The sequence below is a fragment of the Tupaia chinensis genome, unplaced genomic scaffold (assembly GCF_000334495.1).
Source record: "Tupaia chinensis unplaced genomic scaffold, TupChi_1.0 Scaffold000066_1, whole genome shotgun sequence".
Lineage (NCBI taxonomy): Eukaryota > Metazoa > Chordata > Mammalia > Scandentia > Tupaiidae > Tupaia > Tupaia belangeri.
In genome coordinates, this window is record NW_006159525.1 from 10486187 (window position 1) to 10505569 (window position 19383).

General features: G+C 41.3%; 1 protein-coding gene across 1 annotated transcript in view; it reads left to right on the top strand.

Moving 5' to 3' along the window:
- The window catches only part of COL4A4 (collagen type IV alpha 4 chain), a 159164-nt gene that overhangs the window by 12504 nt on the left and 127277 nt on the right, over positions 1-19383 (top strand). The window contains exons 2-4 of the mRNA XM_006141956.3: positions 4701-4857; positions 8457-8499; positions 14117-14194. Of these exons, the coding sequence (XP_006142018.1) occupies positions 4811-4857; positions 8457-8499; positions 14117-14194 (168 nt within the window). The 5' untranslated portion in view covers positions 4701-4810. The remainder of the gene's footprint in view (positions 1-4700; positions 4858-8456; positions 8500-14116; positions 14195-19383) is intronic.

Sequence of the window (19383 nt, forward strand, 5' to 3'; positions counted from 1 at the left end):
GGCTGACCGTGAGTTGGGAAGCCTGTTCGGTTGTGACCTTGTACCTGCATCCCAGGAAGGAGAACAGCCACAAAGCCTCTGCAACTCCTTGTGGTTGCTCAAGGGCTAGACAGATGCATGGACTAAGCACATGGCTGGGTCAGGCCTGCTCCTGGTAAACAGGGAGCAAAGGCAGTCTTAAACTTATGGCAGCCCATTCAAGATAGTCTTCACACAGGCTCATGGGCCTTTGGGAGATGCGTAGTCTGTTTTATGCTACTGTAGGATACTTGCGACTGGGGTAATTGCACGAGATCAGAAATGTATTGGCTTGTAGTTGCAGAGGCCGGGAATCCAATATCAAGGTGCCAGCTCCTGCTGAGGGACTTCTTGCTGCATGATTGCATGATGGAGGGTGAGAGGGTGAGAAAGAACCAGAATCAGAGGGTGCCCACCTAATCTTTTATCATGGCTCCCAAACTACCCAGGAAGCCTCCACCCTCATGATCTGATTGCCTCGTAAATGTCCCGCCTCTTAATACTGTTATAACGGCAATTAAACTTCGATATGAATTTTGGAAGGGACAAACATTCAGACCATAGCAAGAGACAAAAAGAGTGTCAAGCCTTATGCAGGAGCCTGGGAAATCCATGAAAGGAATCAATATCCAGTTACTCATTTGTCATCCTCTTCCATAGAATTGCTCCGTCTGAAAACTTGTTCTCTCGTCTCCTTCACAATGGTCCTCCTCCTCCTGTTTCTTTTTTTTTTTCCTTCTTTTTTGAGTTTTTTTGCTATAGGGTGTGTGCACTCACTAGAGAGAGAGAGATAAATAGACTGTGAGAAATCACCCCAAGGGGGAGTGACGGCATCACAATCCCTTTTCCTCCATTCTCTTCTCAGGATTTGAGGCACATGTGCACACATGCCCAGCGTGTTTCAAGACGCCAGTCCGAGACTCAGACTGCAATCAGCCACGAAGGAGTCCCGCACTTTAATCATGCCACTGTTCTCCTCCTGCTTCTTAAAAAGGAGCCCTCCCCTTCCCGTGTCCATCACAAATGTTACCACCTGGCTTTGTCCCAGAGTATAGAGATGGTCTATGGAGCCAAAGGAAGGGCAGTAAAAATACTGGTTTGAAGGACAAGACACTTTCTACTGATGAGTTCCACATCCCCTGTCCTGGAGGCATTTCCTGCTGTCTGCTTTCATCACAACTGAAGGGAGAGTCTCGGCTGGTTGATCATTGCAGCTCGTTCTCCACAAGTTGCTGTTGCTCTGGGTGTACGTCTTGGTCCCTTTGGGCTGCTATCACAAATACCTGGCTGAGGAATGTATAAAGGGCAGACATGTGTTGCGCAGGAGCCTGTGGGTTGAGGAGTCCAGCATTAAGGCCCTCGCAGATCTTATGTCCAGTGAGGACTTACTCTCGGCCGCATAGAGCCTTCATGTTGTGCCCTCACATGACAGAAAAAATGGAGCCCTTTTTATAAGGGCACTAATCCCACTCCTGATGATTGACTCTGATGTCATCACTTCCCAGGTGCCCCACCTCTTTTTTTTTTTAAAGGTTTTTGGCATAGAGCATGTGTGCTCACCTAGAGAGACAGAGAGAGGGAAAGTGAGAAATCACCCCCCAGTTATGACACGCCATGATCCCTTCTCCTCCATTCTCCTCTCAGGATTTGGGGAACTCACACACATGCACCTGGCATGATTTTCCAAGTGCCAGGTCCGGCCATGTGGAAATTGCACCATGCCGATAGCTCTCATCTCCATTGTACGTCACTGCAACCCCTCCCTGTGCCCTCCGTCACGATGTGTATGAGGGTTAGTTGCATCACCTATCTACTTTTGGATTATAATGCAAATAGCTCTTATTTTCACCATTTTCTTACTGCGTTTCCTATTTGTTTAGAATAGTTACTGTAATCTGAATAATTCAAATCGATTTGTGTTTTCCTTCCAAAATAATAATTTTTTTTGAGAGGTTTTTCACTATAGGGTGCATGCGCTCGCCAGACAGACAGAGAGAGACAGGGAGACAGAAAGCGAGAAATCACCCCCCAGAGGGGGTGGCCATGCCGCAATCCCTTCTCCTCCATTCTCCTCTAGGGATCTTGGGAATGCACGCACATGCGCCTGGTGTGGGTTTTAAGCCACCGGGTCCAGGACGCGAACCGCAGTCAACTACGTGGGAGTCCAGTGACATAGCCATTACGCTAACTGCTGGTTCCTGAAAATAATGAGAATTGCTTCTAGAATGTTACTTTAGAAAAAAGCTTTTTAAATTATGGATTGAGGGGTGGGAAAAGATCTGGGTTATTCAAAGTGATTCTGTTTCTGCTTGATTTTGAAACCGTATCATGGAATGTTGTTCTTCGACTTGCTTGGAATACTGGTCTCTCATAAACACAGCACTGAATTAATTTACTCAGATTTTATCCAAAATTTTAAAAATAGCTTGGAACATTCAACACTCTAGGTTTCTTCTCTCTACCCAGTTCTCACAGGGCAGATCTTTAGTGAAGCCAAAAATTTTTAAGGGAAACAATTAAAATCTTTGAGCTCTTTGATCAAAGTAAATTCTTTGAATCAAATTTAAAACTACTTTTTCTCTTTTTAAAATTGAGATCAATTCATAAATAAAATGTACTGTTTTAAAAGTTTGCAGTTCAGTGGTCTTTAGTATAGTCACAGTGGGTATAACATGACCACGACCTAACCTAGAACACTTCCATCATCCCCCAAAGAAACTGCACCTGCTAGCTCCTCCCTCCTCCAACCCCTGACAGCCACTAGTCTGTTTTCTGTGTCTCTAGATTTGCCTACTCTGCATATTCATATGCACAGGGTTATACAATATGTGGCTTATTTCACTTAGTATATTGTTTTCAAGATTCATTCATTTCCTAGAACTGATTAGGACTTCATTCCTTCTAATGAATAATATTCCATCATGTGCATATACCACATTTTCATGATCTGTTTATCAGCTAATGGACATTTGTGCCATTTTGACTTTCTGGCTGTTACACATGCGTGTCCATGTACAAGTTTATGTGGGAACTTACATTTTCAGCCATTTTGGATGTATATCTAGGAGTGGACTCACTGGGTCATAAAGTGACTCTACGTTTGGCTCTTCAAGGAACTGCCCAAACGTAGTTTTCTACAGTGGTGGCACCACTTTACATGAAAGTACTTCCACGTGTGTTTGCTCTCCGTGTGTAGATAAAAGCAGTGAAAGTACTTAACGAGAATAAGACAGTGTGGAATGGGGGGAGGGGTTGAAGAGAAGAGGATAGAGAAAGCTAGCAAGAGAACAAATTGAGAGGCCTGAAATTAGTGGGACGCAGATATGGCTTATTACCTGTTGATGACATGTATAGTATTCTCAACTGGATTGGTCTGAGAAGTATTTCATGATGGGTAAAGTCTTTTTACAAGCAAAATGAGAAACAGTGATTGGCTGGGTAAAAAAATAATTGGAATAATAATAATAATGATTGGGAAAAACAAAGAAAAGATATTGAATGATGAAGTGGGGATTTTAATGTCTCTGAATTGACTGACAGTTCCCTTTTGAAAAAGCAATATAATACACTGTAAAGTTATATTCAATTCAATGTAATATAAACAAGACTATGATGATAATAAATAAATTTTTAAAAAGCTAAATAAAGAAATAGTTATGTACTCTGAACTATTGAATAAAAACCCTGATGTATTAAAAAATTTATGGAAAATGCATATTATAAAAAAACTATGCATAATTTTTATTGCACCAAAATAAACTCATACTATAAAAAAAAGAATGGATATGATAAGTTTCCTTTCCTAGTTTCAAAAATTTTTTAAAAAGCATTTGAGAAAATCCTAATTTGGCTTTTAAAGGGAAGAGATTAAATATAAGAAAATTCTACCTAGCAGGGCCAGCAGGTGACACTGGACTCTCACATGGCCAACTATTGTTTGAGACCCAGATATGGCAGCTTGTTTTCTCACTTTTTCTCTCTCTAGTGAGTGCACATGCCCTGTAGCAAATTAAATAATAATAATAATAAATACAATTAAATAATTTTTAAAATTCCCCTTGGCAAAACAAAGCAATTATTTTAAGCAATTATTACTTTCAAGGGAAAAGCTTAAATAAAAGAAAATTCTACTTAGCAAAACAAAGAAATTATGTATATAGTATACGTATACATATTCCATTTCTCAAGATGACATTAAATGGAGTTGAAAATATTTTTATTTCTAAGAATATAAATTAATACCTATTCAGTTATCTGATCACCAAGGAAAGATTTTTATATCAAAAAAATAGAAATTCCCCTTTCAAAAGCATTTCCATTACTGGGACCAGCAAGTGGCGTAGTGGTTCAGGTGCTAGACTCCAACGTGACTGACTGTGGTTCAAATCCCAGACCTCGAGGTTTGAAACTCACATTAGGCACATGTGCATGCGTGACCAAAATCTCAAGAGGAGAATGGAGGAGAAGGGATTGGGGCATGGCTATTGTCCCTGAATGGTGATTTCTCATTTTCTCTTTTTCTGTCTCTCTGGCAAGTCCATGTACCCTATAGAAAAAAATCTCTCCAAAAAAATATTTCTATTACCAACTATAATAATGAAAGGAATCATTTCCAACACTAAGATGCATAATCTATTTTAAGAGATTATATTTATATATAATCCTTACAAACTTTAACCCAGGACACAGAACCTCACTCGCCAAGGAGAGTCTTCTGGAAGAGAATACAAAACTGGAAGAATTTTTTTAATACCGAGACTTGCCTGTGAATACATCTGTGTGCACAGCCTTCATGAGGTGCTCTTTCAGATGGACCAAGCCCTTGGCCACAGATCCCTGGTAAGTGTCTTCAGTGTGACAACCTGTTTTTATTGAATGACTTCTTCTATGTATTGGTTATAGGCATAAATGTTCTGGATGCTTCAAGTGTAAAAAGCCAAATAGTTCTGGACAGTTATGGATTATGCCTGCTAGTTTGTGACTTCTTTTACTACTGAGCCCCAGTATTTTCTGTGCTCCCCAAAATGTACCCATGATATCACCATAAGGGAAGCTACACAACCGAAGATCCTAGTTTCTTGCTCTCTTCCTCACTGGGTTTGAATAGCAAAATCCTTATATGTTTAAGAGCTTCAGGGCCCTCATAATTAGTAGAGTTAGAGCAAACCACTTCACACATGTAGTAGATAGGATAAGGGCCCCTCAAAGACGTCCATGCTCTAATATCTGGAACCAGTGAATATGCTATGTTACACACAAAAGGAATTAGAATTGCAGGTGGGATTGAGGATGCTAATCACCTGGCCGTAAGATCTGGAAGATGACCCTGGATTATCTGGCTATGCCCAGTGTATGCACAAGGGTCATTAGAAGTGAAAGACAGTATTGAGACCAGCAGTTGGTGTAATGGCTATGTCGCTGGACTCCCATGTAGTTGACTGCAGTTTGAGTCCCAGACCCCGTGGCTTAAACTCACGCCAGGTGCATGTGCATGCGTGCCCAAGATCCCAAGAGCGGAGGAGAAGGGATTGCGGCATGGCCATCCCCTGGGGATTTCTTGCTTTCTGTCTCTCTGTCTCTCTCTGTCTTTCTGACATGTGCATGCGCCCTATAGCAAAAACCTCTCCAAAAAAAAAAAGAAGTGAAAGACGGTGGTGGGGATAGAGTCAGAGAAGGAGATCTGACTATAGAAACAGAGGCAGAGTGATGGAATAAGAAAAAGACTCAGCTGGTCATTGCTGGCTTTGAAGATGGAAGGGACCACGAGCCAAGGCATGTGGGCAGCCTCTAGAATCTGGAAAAGGTAAGGAATTTGATTCCCTGGAGCCTCCACAGGAACACACCTTGATTTTCACTCGCGAGATTCATTTCAGATGTCTGACCTGCAGAACTGTAAGAGAGTAAATATGTATTGTTTAAGTGATGTGCTAAGGCAGAGTGAGGGGACATGAGAGATTGTTAGATGTGACTAAAACAGATATTGGGAGTTAAGATAGGGCTATGTTAAATAGTGAAAAAATATCGAAAGTTTTGAGAACGGCGAGCATACGCTGGTCAGTGAAAGAACAGAGGGTATATCGGAAATGCAGTCAAGTCTTAAGGTTGGCAGGTGGCGTGGTGTTGAGGGGTTGGACTCCCTTGTGGCCAACCATGGTTCAGGTCTCAGACCTGGCGACTTGCTCTCTCACTTTCTCTCTCTCTCTCTTTCTCTCATCAAATTAAATAATAATAATAACAAATTAAATAAATAAATAATATTTTTAAAGAAATGCAGTCAATGGGACCAGCAATTGGCATAATGGCTATGTCACTGGACTCCCATGTAGTCAAATGCAGTTCGAGTCCCAGACCTGGTGGCTTAAATTCACGCTGTCTGTGTGTGTGTGTGTGTGTGTGTGTGTGTGTGTGCATGCCCAAGATCCCGAGAGGAGAATGGAAGAGAAGGGATTGTGGCATGGCCATCCCTCATGGGGGGTGATTTCTCACTTTCTGTCTCTATGTCTCTCTCTGTCTTTCTGGTGAGCACACGCACCCTATAGCAAAAACCTCTCCAAGAAAAAAAATGCAGTAGTCAAACCTTACCTATTTGTAGTGGTTGTAGAGGAAGCTCCAAATGAATTTTATTGTGGATGGTTTTCTTAAAGAAAGTAGCAAGGTCAGTCTTATTGTTTAATATCTATAGCAGTGGAAAGAACAAGCCAAGTATGGGGAGTCTTCAAAAACATAGTGAAAAAGCATGTTATGAAGAAATCATGCATGAATTCAAAATTGCTTTACATCAAAATAAACTTGTTCTTCAATTTATTTTTCCATGAACTTTTTGAAATACTGTCATACAGAATGAAGAGACAGTAATAAGGAACCTGAGCTAGTCCCCTTGGGAAGCACTTGATCGGTCACATTTAATCATATTGCCCAACATTTCTGAGTCAGTTTGCTCTTCTGTGAAATGTGGGAAAAGCATTCCGTGTCCAGTTTCAATGAGATTATGTAGACAGTGGTCAAAGCTCTGTATACATAATCTATAATCTATAATCATAATCTGTATACAATATCCTATTTATAAACACAAGTGTCCAAAATGACAAAGACTCATTTAACAAGCAGTGGTTGTACAAACAAGTTCAACCTGATTTAAAATAATTTATTCCCAGCATTTAATATTTCCTTCCTTAGTTACTACATTGAAATGCCAGTTTGGCCTCTATTGGAATTATCATGAATAGAGGGGGCTTAGCGTAGGAGCCACTGTGTATGGGCTAGACCTACCCCCTAGTTTCCTATTTAGGTCTCGCCCGGATACATAGCTCTGTACATTTCTATAGTGTTTATCAGCATCTCAGCACAGAAGGAAAGAACAGAGGGTCGGGAAAGAGGACTCACTTAGGACACAAGGTTTCAGAGGGGAGCAGGCTCTACACAGAACCAAGGGAAAAGACCACAGAGAAATCAGCCCAGGAAAGTGCCGGTCCTCCTACGATCCACGCAGAGAGTGCAACCTGAAGTTCCGACTCCACCGCGGCTGCTTTAAAAATCAGATGAGGTGGTGGATATGGAAGCTCTTGGACAGCTAAGCGCTGCCAAATGTGTGCAAATGTTCAGTGGGCTTTTTTTTTAATTGCACCTTTCCTTTGTTGTTATTTGTTTGTAATAATGACATTACCCCAGATTTCTGCCTTGTTTGTAAGACACTGGACTACCTAACACTTGCCTAACCATTCCATATTCTTCTCCTTTCCCCCTCCCTCCTCACTGGTTCCACTTAGTGGCACTTGGGGTCCACTGGTCGCAGCAGTGTGTCTCAACCAAGTGGCCTCCTCCCCTCGCCCTTCCATTTTCACTCTGATGTGCCTCCCTTCACTCATCTGTCCATCCAGGTCTCTTCTTCCCAGCACAATGAGGACCACACTAAGGATTTCAGTACTGACTTTTGGGCTGATTGAGAACAAGAAGGTGGGGCCAACAGGTGGCATGGTGGTAGGGAGTGAGATCCCACCTGGCCAACGATGCAGTTCGAGTCCTGGACCTGGAGGCTTGGGGAACACGCCAGGTGCTGAGCACGGGTGCCTGAGGTCCCAAGAGAGAATGGAGAAGGGCTTAGAGCATGGCCATGCCTCTGGAGGGAGGGGTGCTTTTTTGAAAAACTTTTCCACTCAAGGTCTCTTTCTCTTCAGTGAGCACATGCACCCTATGGGGAAAAAATCTAAAAAAAACCCCCAAAATAATAAGCAAATGAAAACAGAAAACAAAACAAACAAGAATGGTAATCATGGCAGCCAGAGAGAGGGTAATGTTTATCTTGTCACCCATGACAAATCAGCAAGTGGCAATGTCCTGTTAGAAAGAAAAGAAACTTTCTGAGATTAATTCCTTTGATCTTTTTAGTTTGTTCCACATGAAAACAGTTTCAATTAATCTACATTTTTGTTTTTCCGTAGGTCACTTATGTTCATTTTCTTTTCTGTACAACATGTGTATGGGGTAAGTATATTTGCTTTATTGAATGCATGAAAGCTAAATAAGTCACTTCCTAGGATGCAATTTTTCTCCTTTGTAAAATGGAGGGTTGGACTGCATGATGGTTTCCCTTTGCATTTTATAGTCAAGACTGCTTACAGAATGGCTGAAGTACTGAAGACCATTAAAGTCCCTTTTTTCATTATTATCTTATTTAACTTTATGTATATATGTATGTACGTATTTATTTATTTTAATTTGACCAGAGGAACAGAATGAGAGAGAAAAAAGGAGAAAGTAAGCCATCTGGTCTGGGACTTGAGCCATGGTTGACCATGTGGGAGTCCAGCACCCTTAACTACCATGTCACCTGACAGCTCCTAAAATCCGTTCTTAAAAAAAAGCAATTTTTTTTTTCTTTAAAGTAGGGCAGGAGGCAGCTGGTTCATTTCAAGATTAAGGAATTATAATATTAAATTCGGACATTTTAGCGCTGAAGAAAGATAAGCCTAGAACATTCTGCTTTCTCACTAAAGAATCGAGGTTATTAAAATCCAACCTCGGATGTTTCTAGACAATCCCATTATGGGCTGCCTGGAGTGCAGGCTGGTCTTGAGACAACTGAACTGATTAAATCGTTCTCGTGAGCACATCTGTCTTTCCACACTCTCAATCTTGGGTAGCCCAATCTGATTTGGTGATTTATCATTGTCTTTTCAAATCAAATCAAAATAGAAAATTATCATCCGTTGTCCTTTCTCCCACCAATCTGAAGCTGAAAGCACCTGAGGATGAGAAGCCCTTGGCTCCTGGCTCTGCCAAGGCTTCATTCCTTAACCTACCCAAGATTCCATTTTCTCCTGTGTTTAATAGAGATGATAAGATCTGCTCAACTTAGCTCCTGTGTCTAAGAGCATCACCTAAAATAATGAATGGAAACACACTGTGAATCATACATATGCATTGTTTTCTACTTCTCTTATCTGATTTTTCCAAGTTTATTTTGGTTTTTGTATTGCATTCTTTTCCTTCTATTATAAAAGGCTGCAGAGTCCTAAATCTCACTTTTTTTTTTATATTCCATTTGAGTAATTATAATTCCTGAACCAAACACTGTCCTAACCTCAATCCTCCTACGGTGTGTAGAAATTCTATTTCACACAGGGAGTGACTCTGCTAGAGTTGGGTTTCAAAGGCAGAGATACAAACAGAGATGATGTCTATGGAAAACAATTTGGCATTATCCATCAGGATTTGAAACACATAAACCTATTGACACAAGAGCGTGTCTTTTGGGACTGAACACACATACTTATTCTGACTTGTACACAAAAATAAATGCACAGGAATATACTGGGTTGTCAGAAAAGTCATGACACATTTTTGCACAGAAAAACAGGAAAAAATATATCATGACTTTTCCAGAAACCTAATAAATTGTAGGGTAGTGTTTAGTTGTGAAAGAAGGGAGCTATCCAAAAGTCTACCAGTAAAGACTGGTTAAACAAGTTATGGTTCTTCATCTGATGATTAGCCATATGAATTCAGAATGATTTTGAATACACATAACTATGGGAAGACAGCAAAGTGCAGAGAATATACCATTTAGCTAGAAATAAAACAAGTCCCAAATCACCAAAAGTGTGTGTGTGTGTGTGTGTGTGTGTGTGGGTGTGTGTGTGTGTGATGTACATGTATGCTTTTGTGTTAAATCATTCTCGTGAGCACATCTGTCTTTCCATACTTTCTATCTTGGATACTCCAATACGATTTTGGTGATTCAAGTTACTGTCGTTTTTTCAAAGCAAATTAAAATAGAAAATTACCATGTGTGACTGTTGCGTGGATATGCTTATTAATGCCCAGACATCAATTTGAAGAGAAGGTTCTTCTGTGGGAGGGAGATTGGGGCCAGGATTGGGAGAGGATGTTTATTTCCTGTATGTCCCAACCTGGCCCTGGGCATATTAGTGCTGAAACTTCAAATTCTTATCACTCACCTATATTATTTTTCAAAACAGAAAATAGAGGTGCAAATGTAGGGCAGATGATTAACCTTCTTGAAATTAATAACGTCCCTTCTTAAACTTTCTATCCTACAAATATCATATAGTCGACTGCGGTTCGAGTCCCAGACCTGATGTCTTAAAACTCACACTGGGTGCATGTGTGTGCATGCCCCAAATTCCAAAAGAATGGAGGAGAAGGGATTGCAGCATGGCCATGCCCTCTGGGGGGTGAATTCTCCCTTTTTGTCTCTCTATCTCTCTCTGTCTCTGGTGAATACACACACCCTATAGCAAAAATCTCTCTCTCAAAAAATAAAAATGTCTGAGATAAAGAGCTACGATTTTTTTCCCTTTGAGGGAGAGAAACATTGTTTTTTGAGAATGTTAAGTTAATTCTCAGTAAATGTGATTCATCCTTCGAAAGTTTTGTTATCTAAGATATAGTTTTTATTCTTTTAATTGGTTTGTACAGCTTATTTTTGAAGCATCAACTTTTCCCTCGTGAATTCACCCTACCTTTTAAATGCCTGCTGGGACATGTCTAATGTAGAAGAACTTTCGGAGATTAAAGTGACCTCTTGCTTTTTCCTTTATTGGGCCATGTCAAAACTTCATATGTGAGGATTCCTGTTTGTTTATCAGAATGTGCTTGTCTATTTTAAACTAATTCTTCCCTGAGATGTAATTTTGCTACAAACAACTCTGTGATGGTTGGCAAAAATAAGTAAAAGAAAAAAAAATAACAAACTTGCTTTTATTATCAAGCAATTTAATCATCTGACCTTGTTTTTTTCCTCAAGTTGTTTTGGTATCTCGGTGAACACATAGTAATGACTCCTTACCTTAAGTGAACCCAAGTGCTCAAACTAGTTACCTTAAGTGCATTCACACTGTCTCAACCTGACCCTGGGCATTTAATTTAAAAAAAATCTTATCAGGGTTTTGAACTTAATGTGTCTGTTTTCACAGATAACACTGTTACTCCAAAGTCAAGAAGCAGATATTTCTGAAACTTCAAATACATTTTTTTAACTTAAATGATCTAATTGTTTGACTCTTGTCAAGCTTCAAATTCTTATATACTTTTAATGGTCCATGAGAATTTTGTTTATAAGGATGTCATTTTATATTACTGCTTAAAGATATTTTCTTTTGGATTGTATTTGAGCATATTTTTCTCCAAATAAAGAAGTCTAAATTGTGTGGTTGAAAAGAAAAATAGATGCTCCATAGACTTTTGTCCCTTCCATACACATAGAGATATACTTGTTTTTGCACGTCTACTTATGTGTATGCTAATATATACACACATATACTTATGTCTATAGGTGGGTTGTATATGTGTGTGTGTGTGTATGTGTATATATATACATGTATATATATGTGTGTGTGTGTGTATATATATATACTTGTTTTTGCATGTCTACTTATGTGTATGCTAATATATACACACACATATACTTATGTCTATAGGTGGGTTGTATATGTGTGTGTGTGTGTATGTGTATATATATATATATGTATATATATGTGTGTGTTTGTATATATATATATCTTCCATCAGAACTATTTTGGCTCAATTGTTTCATGTTTTCTCATTAAACATTGTTCTCAAAGCTTAGGTTTACAAACCGAAGTTTTAAAAGATACATCAATTACAAGCATCTGCCACTAATTAATATATAAGGGGAGGAGTTTCAAAAAGTTCATGGAAAATGTGTATTACGGGTCCAGCGGATGGTGTAGTGGTCATGTCTCTGAACTTCCACATGACTGTTTAAGTCCCAGAGCACAGGAATCAGTCATACTGGGTGCATGTGAATATGTGCTCAAGATCCCAGGAGGAGAATGAAGAAGGGATTACAGCATGGCCATCCCCACTGGGGGGTGAGTTCTCACTTTCCCTCTTATTGTCTCTGTCTCTGCCTGTGTGCGGCAAGCACATGCACCCTATGGCAAAAACATCTAAAAAAAAAAAAAGAACAGAACAGAAAATGTATATTATGAAAAAAAATATGCATAGATTTCCAAATTGTTTTGTACTGAAATAAATTTGTATTTTGATTTTATTTTTCCATGAATGCTTTGATGCCCCCTTAGATAAATATTGCAGTAGGGGTTGGACTAAGAAAGATCGTGAATAAGGCAAAGTTTATCTCTGATCCCTTCTTGATACTTGTATCCGTCCCTCAGCTCCCAGCACCTAGAACTGCCTTTACTACCACTTGGGGACTGAATCAGCACCGCCTCCCAACCCATCACCCCAGTGCTCTTCTTCATTTTGGGTGCATCACAGGGCTCTGTTTGTCATTAAGGGATCCGTTGGGTTGTCAGAAAAGTCATAACACACTTGGCGTGGTCAAACAGAAAAAATACATCATGACCTTTTTGACAACCCAGTACTTACGGACCATGCTTATGAATTGAAGTCACTAATGACTCTGGGTACAGATAATGAGAATTTGTGAGTACAAGGTGGTGATTCTTCCTCAAAGGCACACGTGTGTGTGTGTGTGTGTGTGTGTGTGTGTGTATGTGTAGTGATTCCCTAAAGAAAGTATTGAAAAGCATTAGTTAAAAGTAAGGAGAGGGCCCATATTACTCAAGTTCAGGAGTCTTCTAGTTGGGGATACATTAAAGGGACAAAATTGCAGAAAGAACCATTTTAATCTGAAGCCCAAGGCTAAGACTGAGAAATTGTCCTTGGAAGGACTTGATGGAGACATACTCTCACTGATCTTGGAGTTGGAACAAAGAGGTTCTACAAAACTAAAAACTAAACTAAACTAAACAACTAAACTAAACTAAAACAAGCTTATCTAAATTAGACTCCATTGTGCAGTAATAGTTTGTCTATCTGCATAATTTATTCTAAGATTGTTCACAACTTAGCAAATTAAGTCGTCTCAGGAGAGAGATATTGCAGAGGATTCTGGTTTAAGAAAATGACTTTAGGGAACCAGCAGTTAGCATAATGGTTATGTCGCTGGACTCCCATGTAGTCGACCGCGGTTCACATCCCGGACCCGGTGGCTTAAAACTCAGGCTGGGTGCATGTGCGTGCGTGCCCAAGATCCCGAGAGGAGAATGGAGGAGAAGGGATTGAGGCGTGACCATCCCTCCAGGGGGGGAGATTTCTCGCTTTCTGTCTCTCTGTCTCTCTCTGTCTGTCTGGCAAGCACATGCGCCCTATAGCAAAAAAACCTCCAAAAAAAAAAAAAAAAGAAAAAAAGAAAAGAAAATGACTTTAGAGGTAGCTTTTTCCTCTTTAGTGACTCATCTTTAGAAGCTTCTTACTCATATAACCAACTCTTCTTACTATTAAGCCTTGGTGTAGGTTCTTTGCCTTTTGATATAGCAATATTAGTCTTTTCTTCTCACTGAATCAAAGGTAAAAGTATTCTGTGGAGTTCTTATGCGCTAGGGAGACCAAAGGTGCTTGTTACAGTGTGTATATGTGGGGTCTTTAGAATGTTCATATAAAGAAAATGTGTTATCAGGAAAAACTGTGAATGGATTAAAAACTTTTTGCTCCAAATACCATTTCCCGTGGACCTTCTGAAATCTCCTGTGATATGTACCCAAATAAGTGCAGAATACCGGTATACTAAAGAATACATTTCACTTTCTAGAGTGGAAAGAAATATATTGGTCCTTGTGGAGGAAGAGACTGCTCTGTTTGCCACTGCCTTCCTGAAAAGGGGTCTCGGGTAAGTGATGTGAAAGTTAACATGGACAGCAACCGTGAATTTTAAATCACTGTGGATACTGAACATTAAGTTGTCCCAGGTTCTTTACGGTAGTTTTGTTAGTTGATAATGCTTACATTTTTTTATAATCAACCTTTACATTCAGATAAGTAACCTCTGTTATAGTAGACCGAGTGTCAGGCTTAGAAGATACCATTGTCTGGGAAGCAGTGATCGGCGTGGTGTTTTATCCAACACTAGTCTTATGAATTGGCTCACAGAGAAAGGGCCCTGGTGTCTAATGATGCCTACTGAGTGCCACCTGGATAGTCATGTTGCAAATCAGTGTTTTAAAGGCTCTGAGAAAGGGTCAGCCTGGTGTCTTGGTAGGTACAGGAACTGGGTCCTACATGGCTAAATCCCAGCCTTGGTGGCTTGAAAATCACTCCAAGCACATGTTTGTACTTGCCCCAAATTCTTCCAGGTTGGGAAAATGGAGGTGAAGGGATTGTGGCATGACTACACGCTTTCTTTCTCTCTTTCTCGTTCTCTGTCAAGTGCATATACTCTCTGGCAATTAAAAGAAAAAGATCAAAGATCAAAGATAAGGGCTCTGAGAAATACTGCAATGAGTTTATGTAGAGGAACCTGTTTAACTTGGGTTAATCAGTCTTTCCAGACATGAGACTCCTTTGGGACAGCGCATATTGAAACCTATGGAGCAGTGTTCTATAACTGAAGCGGCAGGCAGGTGTATTGTATGCTTGTGATGTGCCAGATACTGTTCTATGTGCTCAAAATGCTTTAGCTCATCAATCTCACACAACCCCGTTCTGATTGAACCGACTTTGCAGTGCAGGAGACAGAAGCACGGATCATCTTAGTGTCTTGTTCAACTCAGAACTCACTTCTGACTTCCTTACAGTCTCCATTTTGCAGAGCCCAGAGCCTTCTGTTGCCTGTCATGTCCCTTGAACATTTATTAATATGAACATCTCTCCTGTGTTCTGGCAGCAGCACTTAGATGCTCATGAAGTCATTGGTACTAAAGTATTAGATCAAACAATTCTTTGATTAAAAATATTTCCACAATATTCCAAGAAAGGAATGTGTTTCAGAAGCTTTGGACAATTTTTGAGACAGATCAATGATTCTTTTGAAATGTATTTTAATCCATTTAGGCTGCTATAAGAGAGTACCAGGAACTGAGTAGCTCACACAATAGAAATTTATTACTCACAGTTCTGGAGGCTGGGAAGTCCAAAAACCTGAGTCTGGTGATGGCCCATACCTGGTTTGCAGGTAGCTGTCTTCTTGTGTCCTCACACAGTGGAGAGAAAAAGCTTCCAGGGCTTTCTATGACGTTAATTCCATTAATTTAGGAGGGGAGAATTCACTCTGATGACCAAATTACCTCAAAGACTCCATTTCCAAATTCTATCATATGGGGGTTAGAATTTCAGCATGTGAATTTGTAAGTGGCACAAGCATTCAATCCCACACAGTGTCCAGATCAACATTCAGGGCTGACTATCATCACTTAAAAAGCCCAGTTCAGTAAAGATTACTCTACCAAGACATGAAACGTGACTTCCCCAAAGTGGGACTCATTATTTCTCCCCCTGCACTGCTTCACCTTCACACAGCAGGTGTGCAATACATATGAGTTTCTCTGCAGAGCCCTTTAACTCTAAGCAGTCTATTATTGAGCATCAATTATGGCAATTTTGTGTCTTCTTCAATACATCAAAAATTTTGGAGGTCTGAATTTATCTTGAAACAGTGAGACCCTGACATCTGACAGAAAGCAGATGAATATTGGAACCAACTGTTGGTGTAATGGCTATGTCACTGGACTCCTATGTAATTGACTGTGGTTTGAATCCCGTACCCATGGCTTAAACTCACGCTGGTGCCACACATGCATGCCCAAGATCCAGAGAGGAGAATGGAGGAGAAGGGATTGCGATGTGGCCATCCCCCCCTGGGGGGGGTGATATCTCGCTTTCTATCTCTCTGTCTCTCTCTTTCTGTTGAGCACACATGCCCTATAGCAAAAAGTTCTCCAAAAAAAACAAAGAAAGAAAGAAAGAAAGAAAGAAAGAAAGAAAGAGAGAAAGAAAGAAAGAAAGAAAGAAAGAAAGAAAGAAAGAAAGAAAGAAAGAAAGAGAAAAAGAAAAAGAAAAGAAGGAAGTGGACAAGTATGGAAGATTTAATGCTAAGTGAAGTAAGCCAGACTATGGAAGACAGGCATTATATGTCCCTGCTTAATGTAGGTATAATACATAGCAGGGTGGCCAACTGTAGATACTAGAGACAGTATAGAAGGAGGTGGGTAATCAAGGATGGGAATAGCAGGTGGGAGTGAGAGGAATCAAGGGGAAAAAACAAACAATACACAAAAAAATGAAACGTTATTTCTTGATGATCATATGTATGTGTATCTTTGACTTCACCAACATTGATCATGTTCTTGCTGATGAACCTCATGTTGTATACTATAAAAATATACAGTGATTAAATGTAAATTAAAAAATTGTCTTGGGACCAGCAGTTAGCATAATGGCTATGTCGCTGGACTCCCATGTAGTCGACTGCAGTTCGCGTCCCAGACCCGGTGACTTAAAACTCACACCGGGCTCGTGTGTGTGTGCCCAAGATCCTGAGAGGAGAATGGAGGAGAAGGGATTGCAGCGTGGCCACCCCCCCGGGGGGTGATTTCTCACTTTCTATCTCTTTGTCTCTCTCTGTCTATATGGTGAACACGTTACAGCAAAAAAACCTCTCCAAAAAAAAAATTGTCTTAATATAAAACCAAAAATAAAAAAGTAATTCATCTTGAGCTTTTTCAAGCCGCTTTTCACAATAAAGCTCACAAATGAAGCTGCAAAGAGAACATCACACTACAGACTGACAGCCTAAGAAGTGCTGTAGCTTTTCCACGCAAATGTACAAATTATTCAGAAAACAAAGCAAAAATCCTGGCTTTTGTGTGAGTTATTGATACACATATACCAAGATTGTACAAATAGAAAAAGGAAAGAAAACAAACCCAGTGCATTTGAATTTTAAAATCTTTGGGCTTGAGCCACCCTAAAAATGGATGTGGTCACCTCTGTGACTTATGGGATGCGGGAGGAGACCACAGAGCAGAGAGGAGCAGTTGTTTTGGTAGACAGCACCTTCGTGGGTCCTCTGGCTTCAACCTGGCCGCGTAGTTTTAGCGGCCGCGCTGTGAGCCATTATGAACCTTGGTCCCTTCACTTCAGAAGTTCTCGGCTGGGAGTAACTTTGCCTCCTCACCAGGGACATGTCACAATGTCCAGAGACATTTTTTTGGTTGTCATAATTGAGTGGAAGGGGGTTGCCACTGACGTGTGGTGGGTAGAGGCCACATGTGCTGCTCAGCACCTTACACCGCACAGGACAGCCCCCACAGCAGAGAACTAGCCACCCCCGAATGCCAACAGCATCGAGGCTGAGCAGCCCCGCCCACAGCTCTGGGAGGCAGGCTTTCTTATTCTTTCCAGCTGTCAGTCCAAGAAACCTGGACTCCCAAGAGTTGGCACTAACTTGCTAGTATGTGGGAGAGCCAGGAATCCTACCCAGGTGCCTGATTTCACCCCTGATATTTGCCCCATGCCTGTGGAAAGATGCCTACACTATGGTTCCAGTTTCAGGTTTTAGCATAACTGTGGCCTTGGTGTGTGTGTGTGGGGGGGGGCACTTTAATCTGACCAAGCCTCGGTGTCCTCATATTTACCCATTACTCCATCTTTCTGTTTCTTGGGGCTGTGAGACAATCATGAATTTGCACGTGCAGAGGGTGCACTTTGCAGCCCCATAGTCTATGGGCAGGCGAGGGCTCTCGGTGCTGAGCTAAGCTTTGCTGTTGTGTTCCTGTGTCTGTGTCGTCCAAGAGATCCGTGTGTGCAACACCAAGAGATCTGTGTGTGCAACACCAAGAGATCCGTGTGTGCAACACCAGGGAACTGCTTCCCTTCCTGAGACGGCGCCCCAGGTGAAGGCTACAAGTTGCTGGTGACTTTTCCCAGCTGAGAATTCGGGAACAAGGCCTGTACATAACTGGGATTTGGTGTGGAGGCAGGGCACTCTCCCCTCCTCAGCAGCCAGCCAGCGTCCTGAACTGCAGTGAATGTACCCAATTCTAGAAGCTTCAGGGAGCTGCCCAAGGCCACGCATACTAGTGGCCCAGCTAGGCTTTCCTGAGAAGGAAAGGATGCCTCTCTGTGGGTTAATGCCTGAGTGGGTAGCATGTTCAATAGTGTATGGCTAACACAGCTGTTGTCAAGCCAGGCTGGCCTTGGGCCATGGCACAGCTGTGTTTAGCCCTCCACCTGGAGGTGAGCTAGAGTTTGGGGTGGGGGAACGTCTACATCATGGAATGAACAGTGGGCTCTTCCTATGACTTTCAGGATAAAATTCAGCCTCACTGTGTACTGTTGGAGGCCTCTGCCTGGCCCCACCTTGGTTTTTCATCTGTAATAGAATATCTATAATCACTGCCCTGGGGCCCTCCTGCCTCTCAGTTGGGCCTCTCATTCTCTCGAAGATTATCTACCCCTATTTGTCTCCTTTTTTAAAGTTTGTATAGAGATATTTGCTATAGGGTGCTTGTGCTCATCAAAGAGACAGAGAGACAGAAAGTGAGAAATCATCCTTCCCCCCAAGAGAGGATGGCCAAACAGCAATCCCTTCTCTTCCATTCTCCTCTCAGGATTTTGGGCATGCATGCATACGTGCCCAGTCTGAGTTTGAAGCTACCAGGTCTGGGACTCAAACCGCAGTCAACTATGTAGGAATTCAGTGACATAATCATTATGCCATCTGCTGATCCGTGTATCCACTTTTCTGAAAGCCATCCCTCTATCACTCTGACACCACCTTCTCTGCTCTTCCCTAAGGATCTCAGTGGAGACACCTCCCCACAAGCTTCACCTCCCCCTGCCCTATCCCAACCAGCCCTGACATCTCCATGTGGGACCCCCAGGCATCAGACTTCTCTCCTGTTGTGCCTCTCCACCTCTCTACTTCGCCCCGTAGCTCTGATTTCTGATTGGGTTTGCATATGGACATTTCTCCTGAGTAGAGGCTTACACTCCATCAAGGTGGTCGTGGGCACATGTGTAAAAAGTTCCTCCTGACCTCTGACTCCAGTGGACACTTTCGAAGTTTAAGCTGCCTGTCTT